At 31.5% G+C, this 15,455-nt stretch overlaps 1 protein-coding gene across 2 annotated transcripts; it reads right to left on the bottom strand.

The window, feature by feature from the left end:
• Positions 1-1,239: 1,239 nt before the first annotated feature.
• LOC103501264 (choline/ethanolaminephosphotransferase 1) lies at positions 1,240-11,011 on the bottom strand. 2 transcript variants are annotated; one of them, XM_008464801.2, is made up of 20 exons: positions 10,843-11,011; positions 10,206-10,390; positions 9,907-9,916; positions 9,760-9,810; positions 9,359-9,436; positions 9,136-9,211; positions 9,001-9,023; positions 8,818-8,918; positions 7,676-7,770; positions 7,488-7,556; positions 4,883-4,952; positions 4,362-4,425; positions 4,239-4,279; positions 4,070-4,154; positions 3,755-3,817; positions 2,630-2,688; positions 2,485-2,537; positions 2,137-2,209; positions 1,799-1,843; positions 1,240-1,652 (listed from the first exon to the last, which is right to left on the bottom strand). In XM_008464801.2, the coding sequence occupies exons 2-19, from the start codon at positions 10,340-10,342 to the stop codon at positions 1,822-1,824; spliced, it is 1,170 nt and encodes a 389-aa protein (XP_008463023.1). In that variant the 5' UTR covers positions 10,343-10,390; positions 10,843-11,011; the 3' UTR covers positions 1,240-1,652; positions 1,799-1,821. The 2 variants fall into 2 exon arrangements, with proteins under 2 accessions (XP_008463023.1, XP_008463036.2); XM_008464814.3 differs by lacking the exons at positions 9,907-9,916; positions 10,206-10,390; positions 10,843-11,011 and having other exon boundaries at positions 1,240-1,668; positions 9,760-9,899.
• Positions 11,012-15,455: the final 4,444 nt, after the last annotated feature.

Below are 15,455 nucleotides of genomic sequence, written 5' to 3'. Positions count from 1 at the left end.
TTGTTTAGATTTGGCTACATGATCGTTTAGATTTGGGGTTCCAAATCTAAACTTTTTTTTTTTCAAAATTTGGTATACACAATCTTTTAGTTTTGGTTACCCTAATTTATATGTCTGACCAATTTTTTCAAAACTTTTATACACCATCAGATTTGGTTAGCTAATCTAAATGTAAAAAAAGAAAAGAAGAAAAACAATACAATGCATGAATGAAAGAAAAAAAAAGAGAAAGAAAGACATTCACGCATCTAAAAAAGAGAAAAATAAGAAAGATAATAGAAAGAAATAGATTTAGTTATCCAAATCTAAAATTTAAAAAAAATGGAAGAAATCGTAGCTGAAAAAGAAGAGTACGGAGGAAGACGATTAGTACAAAGAAAGACAATTAAAAAATCGCAAGGAGAAAAAAAAGATGGAATGACAAATCTAGAATATTTAAAAATGGCTAACTTTATAGACTTTGTTAAGACAGTAAATATTTCAATAATTTGTTATATTTAGAAAAGTTTCCCTATTATTTATTATTATTATTATTATTATTATTATTATTATTATAACCTGCATATTTTTTTTATTAAAGAAGTTGAACAATCAAATGTTGATGTGGTTAATGGAAGCCGTGTACCCTCAAAGGAAGTCGTGTGCGTACACAACTTCCTTCAAAGACCCAAAATTACCTTATTTCTTACAATAGTTTGCCCAACTACCCTTTATTTGTCATTTCTTTCTCAACTTTCTCTATTTTTGTCAATAATTTTAAAAAATTTATATTTCTAAAAATTGTCCTTAAAGATTTTTACATAACCGATCACTTCATAATCTGAAATTAATAATAGATTGCTTTTAAATGTGCAACCATTTAAAGTTTATGATCCATATTTAAGAAAATGTAAACATAAACACATTTTTAATTGGCACAACCTTTTTTATTATCATTAGAAAGTGATTTTAAAGAAACACACACAAATTTTGGGGAAAAGAATGTCTTATTTGAATTAATTAGAATCAATCACTTCATGATGTACGTTTACTATCCTTTATAAATTTAAATATTAGGTGCAAGTTAATAATTTCACACCATCACACCAAAAAAAAAACAATAATTGAGACTCCAACCGAAAGTGCCCGTGTTGACCATCATATTTGTACAAAAGATCATTAAGGTATTTGCTAAAAAATACATCAAAACTAAATTAATGAAACATACGATATGCAAAAGAAAAATATTCAATGCGACCATTACTATAAAATTGTATCCCAATTTATTTCAAAATTAATTATACTTCAAATATTTCACCAAATCACTTGAATTTAAATATAATTCAAGTATCGTAAGTCCTAAATACATGTGTATTGCACGGGTAATACACAAGTAATAATAAATGATACAATAAGAATCAAATACTACTACATTTTTTAAGTTTCTCTTTCTAGAGTTAAGATTCAGAATGTCACAACCACCTAAGATAACCCTATACTGATCTTATAAGTCATCAATTGAAGTATGGGATGAATTGAATAACAATCACTGGATTCAAAACTATCCTCATCAATTTCATCCAAAAATGATTTCAATCAAAATCCCAATAATGCAGAATTGTCGTCATATTGAGGAATGCTTGTAGCAGCTGCATCATTCAACTTCCAGTTGGCTGAGACACATAACATCTAGTTTAGAGCAACAAAATTAACCAAAAACAAAAGTTTTTATCAATAATAATGAAGTTTTCAGTATCATCAACCATAATGTGGGTTTGAACATAAGAATGTTTGAAAACTCAGTTGTAAGAGGCCTTACAGTAAAGAAAACTGCAGCCAACTTTAAGCTTCTTTCCTTGTTATCCTGCAGAATAAGAGAAAATGATGAATAAGAGAGATATAATAATACAAAAAAAAAAAAAAGAACTTAGGCCAAAGGAAGAGATATTTCTTCATATATTATCAGTAGAGTGTTGTGAAAAATAATAATAATTTTAATCTCAGATATTATGCCTAGATAAGTTCACCACGTTAAAATTGATTTCGATATGTATTTCACACTTTTGGATTGTCAATCTTATAGAAGTAAGAAGGCTACAGAAATGTGAAATGTCCATATTCGAGCATAATGAGCAGTGGCCAAAACTCTCTTCTCACCTGAAGCAATAGATTCCCAAGGCAGTGGTAATCTCATGAATGACTGAAGTCGCAAAGTGCAAATACAGAGCACCTAAGGAAATCAAAAAAGGCAGAAGTCATGGAAAAATGAAACCCAAATTGGAGACGTGAGATTGAATCAATAAGAATAAAGCATTATTTAACAATGGTGTACATGATCTGCACTTACGTATACTTTTCATATTATAATACGTTTTTACTTTACATTTAGAGACAATATATGGTTGGTCTATCTAAAAGACCTATCTGATGATTTCATAGCACATTAAATGAACTATGAATGTTAAAGAGAAGTGGGATGGGGAGAATTGTTAAAAATAAACATACCAGTAAAAAGACAATAACCAAGAACAACCAGACTTTCATCCACTAATGGTACCCTGCCACATGAATTTACAGAACTTTATTGTTAGTATAAATAATATAGCATCCCATCTTTGCAGATTGTACAATTGAATCCATAACCACGTACCCGTCGTTGAGCCTTGCTGTGAGAGCGTTTGCAATGGCAAGTGGAAGAAATAGTAATGACTGCATAAATTTTTAAAAAAAAAATTATAATCTTGCATCAGACTCTACCCCCATCTAGATAATATAATATGAACGGATGAAATGCTGAAAATTAAGAATAATTTGGATTTCCATAGAAATGAACAAATGCATCGTGATTAATATTCAATTTTTAATTCATTCGGAGATATTTGCTACCATATCCGATGTTAACCTTGAATTCAACAATAATAATAATGGGAACACCAAGTTACATACAAAGACCTCTAAACCGATTTGTAGGTTAATTACATCATCTTCCATATTACAATATCTACCAATGATTACTGGATCATCAAATCATACCAGTTTTAATCGAAATATACTATGGAAACTTCTGTTACTTTGAAATTCATCCAGAACACTTTACCAACAACAAGGCTGGCTAGCTTAATTAACCTAGTTTATTCTGAATATTCTTGAACATCCTTTCTTCCTCTGCCACAATCGTAGTTCATTAAAAAAAGTTGCTGCTTAGTCCGAAGTGAACATTCAACACAGGTAGACACCTCGTTTAGCTTTAATTTTTAATATGAAGCACGCTTAAGTGCATGCATTTTCAAAAAAAACAGTGAGTATATTATAGCTTCTTTTTTATGTATATGAACTGTGACTTAATAATTCAACTATGAATTATGCTATTTACAGACTGAACAGGCGGTTTTGTTCATTATATTATGTATCAATAACTCATTAACTAACTAGAAAAATCAAGCAAACAATCAAGGTTTAAGTATTCCTATTAAGGGTGGGGGTTCAAGCCCAGATATATTCATTTCTAAACTACAGATCAAAATACTGTAGCATGAGGGCTAGGCAAGGATATAATGCACAATCATGCCTCTTCATGAAGATTTTCAAAACAGCACAATTATGTTCCCCGTAGCTAGCCAGGCTTGAAAAGTCAAATGACTTGGTGCAAAGTCTATATTCTGATTTTTGACTAAATACTAGAATTGTCAATCAACAATCTTTTGGTGTCATATATTAGCATCAGCAAATATTGACGAATTTGTCAAAAGTATTTTGGTTCAATAAAGTAACATACCATGCACATTCCAGTTTTCAACCCCTTGGGTTCATCACAGAGATGAGCTAAAATCATTCTACCCTGCAAAACAGAATGCTTCAATTTTAGTTTTTAGAAATGCTAGAGTTCATTGCATTCAAGCTCCCACGCCAACTGATGTAAGTCATCGATGCCATAAAATGGTACCCACTCATGGGACATATGATGACTCGAAGAAAATGATGAATAGTACTTCATCAAAACCTCCATTTAATAGAAATAACACTAAAAGTTACCAACTCAGTCCACCAAATTTACGTCATAGCTTCTAGAGATAGAAAGCCTATGTCTTACCACTAAGAATCCAAAAGCAAGTCCAGTTCCAGTTATAACCAGATGTGGATAGCTTCCAATAATGTCAGAAGGTGACAAATAATCCCTAGATGAAAGATATAAACGGTGTAAAGACATGATAACTACAAATGTACTAAGTGAGGGGAAGGCAAATACAATTGAAATTTACCATGCTAAGACTCCTCCGACAAGTACCACAAATGGGTAAAGCTGTATGAACAATGAAACGAAATCTATATATTATTACAGCATAACAGGGATAAACCAAAGTTAATAGACAATGTGATTTTACCATCGCTAATGCTAATAGCATGTTTCCTTTTCTTGCCTGCACAACCTTGTAAACATTGTACACACTGCCCAGAAGCATAAGATAATATGGGTTTGAGAAAATATTCTGGTTAAGAGTCCTCAAAGTTGAAACTGGAACGAAACATGAGTGGACAAAATTCAGAAAATTTATCATTTCATCCCATGTAGAAAAATTATGGAAAAATCTTGGTAATCAATTTACTTTTGATATGCCACAACTTTGAAAAAGGTAACGAGTTTTACTTTCTTTTAAATCATTTTATATTTAATTTTCTCCAAGTATTGACTTGTTTCTACAGGATATTCACAAGTATTCCTTTCCAGTATCCGTAAATCATTTACAGTTGAAATAACAATAATTGTTGCATACCAATTTGATACTCTCTATATCCAAAACTATTAATCTGCTTCACTGCTACGGAAATTTTTCTGAACTTAAAAGTAAAGTGCCACATTATTTTGGATGCCACTCTAAATTTAAAAGTAAAGTGTCGCACATACTTGAATGCAACTGTAGGAATGACACCGAAAGCAGCCAATAAAATCAGTGCAGCCCTGAATGTAGGAATATCTGAACACAGAAATTTAAAAAAAAAAATGATCAACTACACGAAAAGTAACTGCTACAGTGAAATTTCCAAATGAACGAGTAATTGTACTAAAACAAGAAAGTGGTAAAAAATGTATTAGAGGCCTATATTATATATCTGACATAAAATAACAAAGGGAATAAAAAGAGAAATTTGCCAATATTGGACAGGTTCAAAACGCAAAATAAATATGCAGTGAGAGGCGAAGGGTGGATAACATAACAAAATAAGCTTGTCACCCAAACAGATTGAGTTTAAAGAAATTGTCCCCAGATCAAATTTAACTTCGTACAAATATCATGACATAAATATTGTATCATCACATCAGGAAACTGAAACTTATAACAAGATTGCAAACCTAGAACTATTTTTTTCCTTTTTTTTCTTGGATGATAAACCAAACTTTCATTTAGAAAAAAATGGAAGGATACAAGAGCATACCAAATGGGAGAAGCGCAAAAAGAAATGGACGAGTCAAGCCACAAATTACCATAAAAAAAGGCTCTAATCCAGCAAAATAAGACCTAGCAAGTACTTACCAAAAGACCTAGTCACCCAAGCCTAAAGAGAAACATAAAATCTGATAAGAGATGAAACATCACCAAAGATCTCTCATACCCCCTAAGGCTTCTATTGTCTCTCTCACAGCGAAGACCCCATCAAATGGAACAAGCCCTAACCTGCCAAGGCAGAGATAAGAAGCTCTGCTATCATCTCCCCCACAACTTTGCAAGCTGGCAGACCTAAAATTTAAGGCCTCGAAGAAGCAACTCTACATAGCATTGGCAAAAATCACATCTCTAGAGTAAATCAAGGTCCTCTGCCATCCACATAAGAAGTTTACAACAAAACGACGTACAGAAAAAGGAGGACCCCTTGGCCAAAATCTGATCTAAGCATTAACTTTTCCATGTATAACTTACCACACTAGAAGCTTAACCTTCTACAAACAGGAAAAATGACAGTCAGTAAATGGAGAGGAGCTAGCCAAACAACTACAAAATAGCTACAATAGAAGCACTTGGAGGGGCAAAGACTCCAAAGGCTAACATCTCCTCTGTGAGGGCTGAAGCAAAAGTTTCCGTCAAGGATAACAAAGCCAAGACATCTGTCATTTCCCTATCGGTCAACAGACAGCGAAAAGTCAAAAAATGTGTCTCATCAATCTTTCATTTTTTCTAATGAAAGTTGTTTCAAAAAAATTGATGTCTTATTAAGAGAAAAGATAGAAACCACAGTGTGACTCCTCAAGGAGGCAAACTGATATAAAAAGCGAGAGAAGAAACAAGGAACAAATGTTTCCAGAGTCATTTAGATAATAGAACCATGTATCAAGCCTAACATTACCAATGCCTAATACTTACATCTCCAATGGCCTAGACGCTGCCTTCTAACTAACAAGATGCAAGCCTTTCCCCTCGTCAACCGCTTCCCATAAGAGATGCCTCTTCAACTTCTCCAACATCTCGCTACGAACAGAAAATACGTAGGAGCCGCTAAGGGTAGACTGAATAAGGCTAAGCCTCCAACCTTTCAAGAAAAACTATCTTTCCAAGAAGAGAGCCTTTTACAAATCTTATCAACGCGAGGATCCTAAAATGTAATCATTAATTGGTTCTTTTTACTGTTATTTCTTGGTGCAAAATTAAGCAACCATTTAAACACTTTAGCTTATATTTTTTAGTTACCAACTGGCGATCTCTTATGTAATCACCTTTAGGGGTGTGGATATTTCTCTAATTTCATTCATCAATGAAATGTTTCTCTTCCAAGAAAGAAAAAAAGGCAGGATCCTAAAACGTAAGGCTTCTAGTCTAGGGTTATGATCTAGGAAAAGGCCTATAGAAGGAAAGGTACCAACCTCAAACCCCACCAAGGAAGCCTAACTACCCAGCTTAGATGGTTCAATTAAGACCTAAAATTTGACATTTTCCTCAATTGATCCGAAGGACTGAGATAGTATCCAAAAATGACAAAAACTTGATTCAAATTAAGGAAAGACTCCTCCTTACTTGAACAAAAGACCATATCATCAGTAGATTGAGATGTGATGGATTTCTACCAACTTTCTCTACAAGGAGGGCATGCATAAGTGAATACATTAAATTTTGTATGCAATTTTTTCTCATTTTATGAACCAGACCAATTTGAATTGTATGTATTATTTCACTCAAACAAACATTCTAACTGGAGGAAAAAACCAACAAAAAAAAAAAACAAACAAACAAACAAACTACATTTTATGCCCAATATGCATATGATAGTGTGAACCAGACCAGCCATAAAGACATAGAAGCACAGAGAGTAGTATCAATGCAATCGAGAGTGCCAACAGTCAAGCTGAACTAGAATCTCATATATTATTAAAGTACAAAGCTAACCAGAACTCACTATAAAAACTGGTCACAGAGAGTTACAGAGGGGGAGGGAAGGAGGATGGATATTCATAGTTAGAACTGCCGAAGGTGTGTATACAATATAGAAAAATTTCATTGGTAGTAGATTTAATATCTTACCATGGAAAATAGGAACCCAACTAAAAATTGGTATGGACTTCCCGAACTCCTGAGCCCACCACCCAGCACCTGTTAGAAGATGTATTCAGGACTTGATGAATTTATCCAGTAAGCTGGAAGAGAATTGCATATTCAAGGTAGAAAATTGCAAACGGAAATTGTAAAACAAGCAGGAAGAAGAAACGTACCAACAAAGGTTGTGAAAAAATGACATAAATATATCAGCATGAGACCCTCAGTAGGTCCATTTACAACGGGAAGAACTAGAGTATTGGTGAAGAAGCTGTACTCAAAGATGAAAATGGAAGTTAGGTGCCTCTTTTTTGTTTCCTTTTTTCCTTTCAAGATAATAAGCAATTAATCCACCCAAAAAAGCATACATATAAGGAAAGGGTAACAGCTCGAAACCCAATCTCAAAGTCAGAGAGATTGCATAAAGGTTTTCCAACTAGCTAATATAAATGCTACTAAAATTGCATACTTTACCTACCCAAGTTATGAAGTTAGCAATAGTCCTTGTTTGAATTGGAAGAACAATAAACCTTGTGCAAAAAGAACATACAAAATATGATATACAAACTGTGGGAAAGGGTATATCTAACTTCAATGTCTACCAGCAGCACTTGATCATGATAAAGATGCATAGTCACGCATCTATAGATAGATATTTTTTAGAGAAGAAACAATTTCACTGCTGGATGAAATATGCATAATCACACATTGTCAGCCAAAGAAAACTATTGTACCATCTACGTAAGTCAAACAAGATTCACAAGTGGAAAAAGGGGTTTCCCTTGGAAGCATCAGACTTCTTTGTCTCTTTTTCCTTTTTGTGTAAAAAGACAGATTTTATTTATTTATTTTGATAAGGAACTTTCTCTAATATTTATAAAAAGAAGAGGAAGAGGAAAAACCCAGGAGCGGGAGTGGAAGAACCCCCTCCTAAAGTAGAACTATCACAGAAAAGCTTTCCAATTCGTAATAGACACTATAATTACAAAAGAGCTCTTTTTGGTTTAAGCACCTGCAAGAGGGCAAGTGTTGTATCCCCTGTATTCAATATATCCTAACCTAACAAATCCTAAGGTTCCTTTCCTTCCAAATCGACAAAAGATTGAAAACAGAGATCTTTTATTAAACAAGAAAGTTGTACCAAAAGAAAGGTGATGAAGAATCCCCTTCCTAAGCTAAGGGATTGTTTAAGTAACGGGTACCGCATGGCTAATAAGATAGATCCCTTTAAGAACTAAAATCATAAGAGAAGAGACACTGTCATAACTCATTGTAACTTCTATCATATCAAAATAATGAGCTGGTCCAGAAAACTTACTGTTCCCATGTTGCACCATAAAAGGGAACAGCTGAAAGTACCCAGAACCAGAAAGAAGATCTTCCACACATGGCAGTGCTCCCAAATGCTAAGGTTTCAAACTGGTATCAACATCAAGAAAGTAAAAATATATGAATGCCAAATGACCAGGAAAATACAGCAATCATACATCATGATACATACCGCGCATGCAAGTGCATCACATCCTGGAAGACAGAAACAAGCCCATTGAAACATTAATCTTCATTGAGCCAATTAAAGCAGGAGAGATGGGATCAAGGAGAAAATTTAAAAAAAAAAATGAAAAAGAAATATTACCGTGATCAAAAAGTTCTCCCAGTGGACTTGAGGAATTTGTCCTTCGTGCTTGCTTCCCATCAACAGCATCAAAAGTCTTGTAAAACAGGATAAAAAAATTTATAAGGGTATTAGCAACACTCTAAATAGTGTCCATGAAATCTGTGCGAGTGTTCAGCTTTCAAAAGAGGACATGCCATCCAAGGAGTACAGACAAAACTCCATATAGAATATTACAGCATACCTGATAAAGAAACAGAAGCAATCCATGTGCAAAATGAACCCACCTTGGGGGAGCTGAATCCAATTGGGGAGAATATATCTGACATGAAAGTGAAATAAAAATAAAAATATGAGAAAGACTGATGATCAATAAAACCAACAAGAAATATATCTGATTCAATTTTAGATATACTGTGCCTATTACATTTTTAATGAAAATAAAACAACAACAAAAAAATAAGTGAAAGTATGAAAAAACACAAAAACTAATAAAACAAAATCTTGGCATGTCTTAGAGCGTTTATCATCCTAAAGAAGTAGGACCAAGTATTGCACGAGTCAGATAATCATAAAATAAAAATGGCACCATTTGGAGTAAAATTTAAATAAGACCAGTAAAAAGGAGAATCGGGTGTTACTTACATAACCAAGAACTGCTGATGTGACCAAAAACATAAATCCCATAAGTGTTATCTACCACGAGAACAAGCCACAAAGAAAAGAACATATTATCTCAAAAGTCCAAGCAAAAGATATAGTATAGAACTCAAAATTGAAACATCAATTTACCATATTTGGACTGATGAAATCATCCAGAAATGCACATGAAGAAAGAACAGAGAAAAAATGATAAGTCAGCATATCATCGGAAAAAAATCTTACTAGAAAATAAAATAAGTGTAATCAGTTTTGAACGTTGCCCTAGAAGCTAATAACATTTTTAAACGCAAATCATTATCATGTCTTGAAAAACTGACTTATGAAGTCTCTACAGTTCGCTTCTGAACACAGGATCAGATAATATGGGGAAAATCTTTTACTGAATCTGCAGAAATCACTACTTCTAGAAACAAAGGAGCTTTACTTACGGCATCCATAAAGGAAAGAAATTGACAAAGCGACTCCAAAAGGGTTGCAGCACATATTTGGCAACATAAGAGTGATCAACACCACTGTACTTGTATCTGTGCAGTGTTGCAACCCCGTGTGTACCAATATACCCCATTTCCTCACAATAAGATCAAAATTGTGTAGCAGAAACCAATCAACACGCCTGAAATTCAGCTATATCAGAAAAAGAATAGTAACTCAACCCAACCAATAAAAGTCTCCGGAATTACAGAATGCGTTACCCAATCAAGGAAAAAAAGATGCAACCATTGAAAAAACATATAAACATAACAACTACATGTATTCCAGGAATTTGAATGCCCTAAACAGCCTTAAAGCAATAACCCACTTACTATTCAGAAGCAAAGTGTTTGTTAATGCTTTAGTTAGAGAGTCACTCGTAAGATACGGATGGGACAATTCATAACAATGTTTACAAGAGTAACTACCACTGAAAGCATGGATCCAAATGAAAAACTAAGCTATCTGACATAAGTTGAATCGAATACAGTTCAAGAATAAGTTTTAAGAAATCAGATCGGGTGCCAAAAATAAAGGTAAGTAATAGAGGAAAGAAGCCATGGAAAGACAAAACAGTAAATGAAAGAAGATTACCCTGATTTCTAGTCGGAGAGGAAAGGGAGAGGACGAGAAATCAGGAAATGGAGGAGCCCTGTGGAGGGAGAAAACAGGTGTGAAAAAGAAAAAGAAAAAGAAAGAAAGAGGATCTTTTTATCATCTCCCGCTCTGATGGAGAGCCATTTCTCGTCAAAAGCCAAATTGTTCTATGGAATATAATATAAAGTTCCAATTTTATAAAAATATCAATATCCATTAGACTTTCAAATTTCATTAACATACGAGTAAGATAATATTTAGATGTATATTTGTAAAAATATTTAAAAACTGAAATTTAGAAATAATGAACAAATAATATCTAGGAAAACTGTTGTAAATAACAAAATACCAAACTATTTACGATCCGTATAACAAAACTTATAAAATTAGTCATTTTTTAAATATTTCAGGTTTGCCCTTCCATCTTTCTTTTCTTCCCCGATTCGTTTTCCTCTGCTATTTCATTTGTCTTCTTTTTTTCTTTTTTCCGTTTTTCTTATTTTCTTTTTTTTCGCTTTTCTATCGTCTTTCTACCTTTTCTTTTTTTTTTTATTACAATTTCTTTCCATCGTCTTTCTTTTTTTCTTTTTTTTTTTACGTCGTGTACAAAAATAGCAAAATCTAAAATATCGTGTATAAAGAATCTTGAAAAAAAATTCATTTAGATTGAAGTAGCCAAATGTAAACTGTAAAAAAAATAAACAATCGTGTAAAAAATATACAAGATTGTGTATAAAAAATCTTGAAAAAAAAATCATTTAGATTGACTTAAACAAAGTAAACGATCGTGTAAAAAAAATAAAAGATCGTGTATTGTATAAAGAATCTTAAAAAAAATCATTTGGATTGAAGTGGCAAAATGTAAACGATCGTGTAAAAAAAAGTAAACGATCCTATAAATAAATCTAAATGATAGTGTACCAAATTTTGAAAAAAAAAATCATATCTAAACGATCGGGTATAAATTGTAGCTATATCTAAACGATCGCGTATAAATTGTAGTCATATCTAAATGATAGCATGTCAAACAATAATCAAATCTAAACAATTGTAAATATATTACACGCGCGTTGTTGACAGCGTGGTTGACGGGGTATTTTTAGTATTTTACATGGTAGGACTCTGGACTTTTTCCATTTTTAAAATTGTTTTATAGAGCGTAAATACTTTTTTTTAATATTTTTGAAAAGACCCGGAATATCTAATATCAACCATTACTTACAAAATTTAATAACATTAAATATTTGAGTCTTTTAAAAAATATAACAAAGCGGCAAAATATTTACACACTGTATAGAACAATTCTGAAAACAGAAAAAGCCCACGGGCCTACCGTCAAAAATACCAAAAATATCTTGTCAACCACGTCGTCAACAACGCACGTAATATATTTGGTAAATGATCGTTTAGATTTAGACCAAAATCTAAACAATTTTTTTTTTCAAAATTTGGTTGTTAGATATTTAAACTCAACTAGTTGTTAGACACAAACAAAATAATATAATAATATATATCTTAGTTATTTCTTTTAAAACCCAACAAAAACAAAAGTCCACCACGCGTCAAAAACTAGTCGTTGGACATGAATTTAAAATAAGAGAATATGTGGAAATGACAAATATAAGAATAGAAAAACTACCTTAAATATTTTTTTCACTTTTTTGGTCTGAAATTACCCTTTACGGATGACAATTGTCCATATACAAATACAGTGTATTTTGTGAAATCGAAAAATCAAATAAAATATCACATATTACGATTACAATGTATTTGTAAACACACCCACTTATGATAATTATTAATTAAATCAAAAAATTATTATATTCTTTGAGAGATCCATAAACATATTCAATTGGTTTCAATATCTCCTAATTATCCTGAATTTTACCTTCAAATTAATCAAAAATAACTTCAAGTATTTAATATTCTATCTAAATTTTTATAGATTCAAAATTATATAATGCAATAATTAATTATTATGATAAAAAGTAAGAAATTAACGAAAAAGAGTTTCAAATAAGGGTATTTTCAAAAATATAAAAAACCGGCAAAATATTTACATTGTATAGAACAATTTCAAAAACTGACAAAGCCCAGAGGCCCACCGTGTAAAATACCAAAAATGCGCCATCAACCACGCCGTCAATAACGCGCGCGTAATATATTTGCGATCGTTTAGATATGGCTACAATTTATACGCGATCGTTTAGATATGGTTCAATATATACGCGATCGTTTAGATATGACTATAATTTATACGCGATCGTTTAGATATGACTACAAGACGATCATTTAGATATTGCTATAATTTATAGCCAAGGCGATCGTTTAGATATGGTTATAGTTTATACGCGATCGTTTAGATATGGCTACAACTTATACGCGATTGTTTAGATATGGCTACAATTTATTTTTTTAATTCTATCGTTTAATTTTGTTACACGATTGTTTAGATCTTGGGACTCAAATCTAAATGAATTTTTTAAATAAAAAAAATTGGTACATGATTTTTTTAATTCTTTTGTACACTATCGTTTAGATTTCTTTACATGGTCGTTTACTTTTTTTTACACGATCGTTTATATTTGGCTACTCCAATCCAAATGATTTTTTTCAAAATTTTTTATACACGATCTTTTTTTTTTTACACGATCGTTTACTTTTTGAAATGATCGTTTACATTTAGCTACTTCAATCTAAATGATTTTTTTTTCAAGATTCTTTATACACAATCTTTTATTTTTTTACACGATCGTTTACATTTGGCTATCCAATCTAAATGATTTTTTTTTCAAGATTCTTTGTCTTATACACACAGTTAGATTTGGTTACCCAAATGTAAACGCGTAAAAAAAAGAAGAAAAACGATGGAAATATTAAACGACGTAAAAAAGAATCAGAAAATAATAAGATGTAAATATTAAACGATGTAAAAAAGAATCAAAAAAAGAAGAAAGGCGGTTGAAAGAAATCACAAAATCAGAAAAGAAGAAATACGATGGAAAGAAATCGCAGTGAAAATAAAAAGAAGAAATACGATGGAAAGATTTAACGACGTAAAAAAACAATTGAAAAATAAGAAAGATGATGGAAAGAAATCGTAGAAAAAAAGAAGAGGAAAAGAAGAAAGATGATGAAAGAAATCGAAGAGGAAGACGATGAAAGAAATCGCACAGAAATCGCGAGGAAGAGAATGGCAAACCTGGAATATTTAAAAAATGGCTAATTTTATGGGCTTTGTTACACATACCATAAATAATTTGGTATTTTGTTACATTTATGTAAGTTTTTTTTCAAATATTCATTTTTTCCTTTTTGGAATTATACATTCAAAAGTAAATCCCTCCCTAAAATCATGGCAAAAATAATGCAATAATTAATTATTAGCAAAAACATTAACAAATTAACAAAAAGTAATTCAAAAGATTCAAATTTTAAAAGCACGTAGATACCGATCATTCCCTAAAATCATGATAAATATAATGTAAATAATTATCTTTGGTAAATTAGTTAAGTTTAGATTTAAAATTCAACCGTCCCTAAAATCATGTCAAATACAATGCAAATATTAACAAAAAAGAATTTTAAAAATATTCAATATTTTCCTTCTTGAATTATACATTCAAAATTGAATCCCTCTCTAAAATCATGTAAGAGATAATGCAATATTAATTATTATGATAAACATTAAGAAATTACGAAAAAGAATTTAAAATATTCAATTTTTTACGCACCACATACCAATCATTCCCTAAAATCATAGCAAATATAATGCAAATAATTATCTGGTAAATTATTTAAGTTTAAATTCAAAATTCAACCCCTCCCTAAATCATGCCAAAATTCAACCTCTCACTCTCATCATTTTTTATTTTCTAAATTATTTACTAAAAAAACACACATAATAAATTACGTTTACATTCTCTTAATTTTAACATTTTTACTTTCTAAATTATTTATGAAAATTCATTAATTTTGCATTCCTAACATTATATTCCTAAGATTCTGCCATGTCGGTGTATTTGTTGAGATAAAAAAGTCAAACAAAATATCACATATCACGAATACAGTGTATTTGTAAACAATATTTCTTAACTAAATTAAAAAATATTATATTGTTTGAACAATCCCTAAAGGTATGCTATTAGTTTTAACATCCCCTAATTATTAGGATACAAAATATAGTGTATTAATTTTAGATTCTTAAGTTGAATTCCTAAAATTATGCCAAAGATGATGTACAATCCATTAATTTTAGATAATTTATTTTGTTGAGTGTTAAAGTTATTTAAGTTTGGAAAGGAGAAGAACAAAAAAAAAAATATAAATTTTATAATATTATAATATAATATATATAATATGAATTATATTATCATTATTATTATTATTATTATTATTATTATTATTATTATTATTATATTTTTTTTAAAACCCTAAATTCATCATCATCTTCTTCATCTCACCCACAGCCCCCTCACTCTCATCTTCTTCTTCTTCGAAATCACATGGCCGCCGCCGCCTCTGCCTCTCTTCTCTCCATCGAGATCTCTGGCGACAATCTCCCTCCGTCCGTTAAAGCCACCACCATCACCTTAGTTCTCCGTCAAGCT

Source organism: Cucumis melo, chromosome 12 (assembly GCF_025177605.1).
Source record: "Cucumis melo cultivar AY chromosome 12, USDA_Cmelo_AY_1.0, whole genome shotgun sequence".
NCBI classification, from domain to species: Eukaryota; Viridiplantae; Streptophyta; class Magnoliopsida; order Cucurbitales; family Cucurbitaceae; genus Cucumis; species Cucumis melo.
The sequence above is the reverse complement of the archived record's forward strand: the minus strand, read 5'-3'. Positions and strand labels throughout refer to the sequence as shown.

What these genes read in the sequence shown, in the direction of transcription:
- LOC103501264 (XM_008464801.2), bottom strand. Translation starts at nt 10,342, where the DNA reads ATGGGGTATATTGGTACACACGGGGTTGCAACACTGCACAGATACAAG. An exon ending in TGAAAACTGGAATGTGCATG is followed by an intron (nt 2,689 to 3,754) that starts GTATGTTACTTT and finishes AAATTTATGCAG; the next exon opens with TCATTACTATTTCTTCCACT. An exon ending in TTGGGAATCTATTGCTTCAG is followed by an intron (nt 1,844 to 2,136) that starts GTGAGAAGAGAG and finishes CTTATTCTGCAG; the next exon opens with GATAACAAGGAAAGAAGCTT.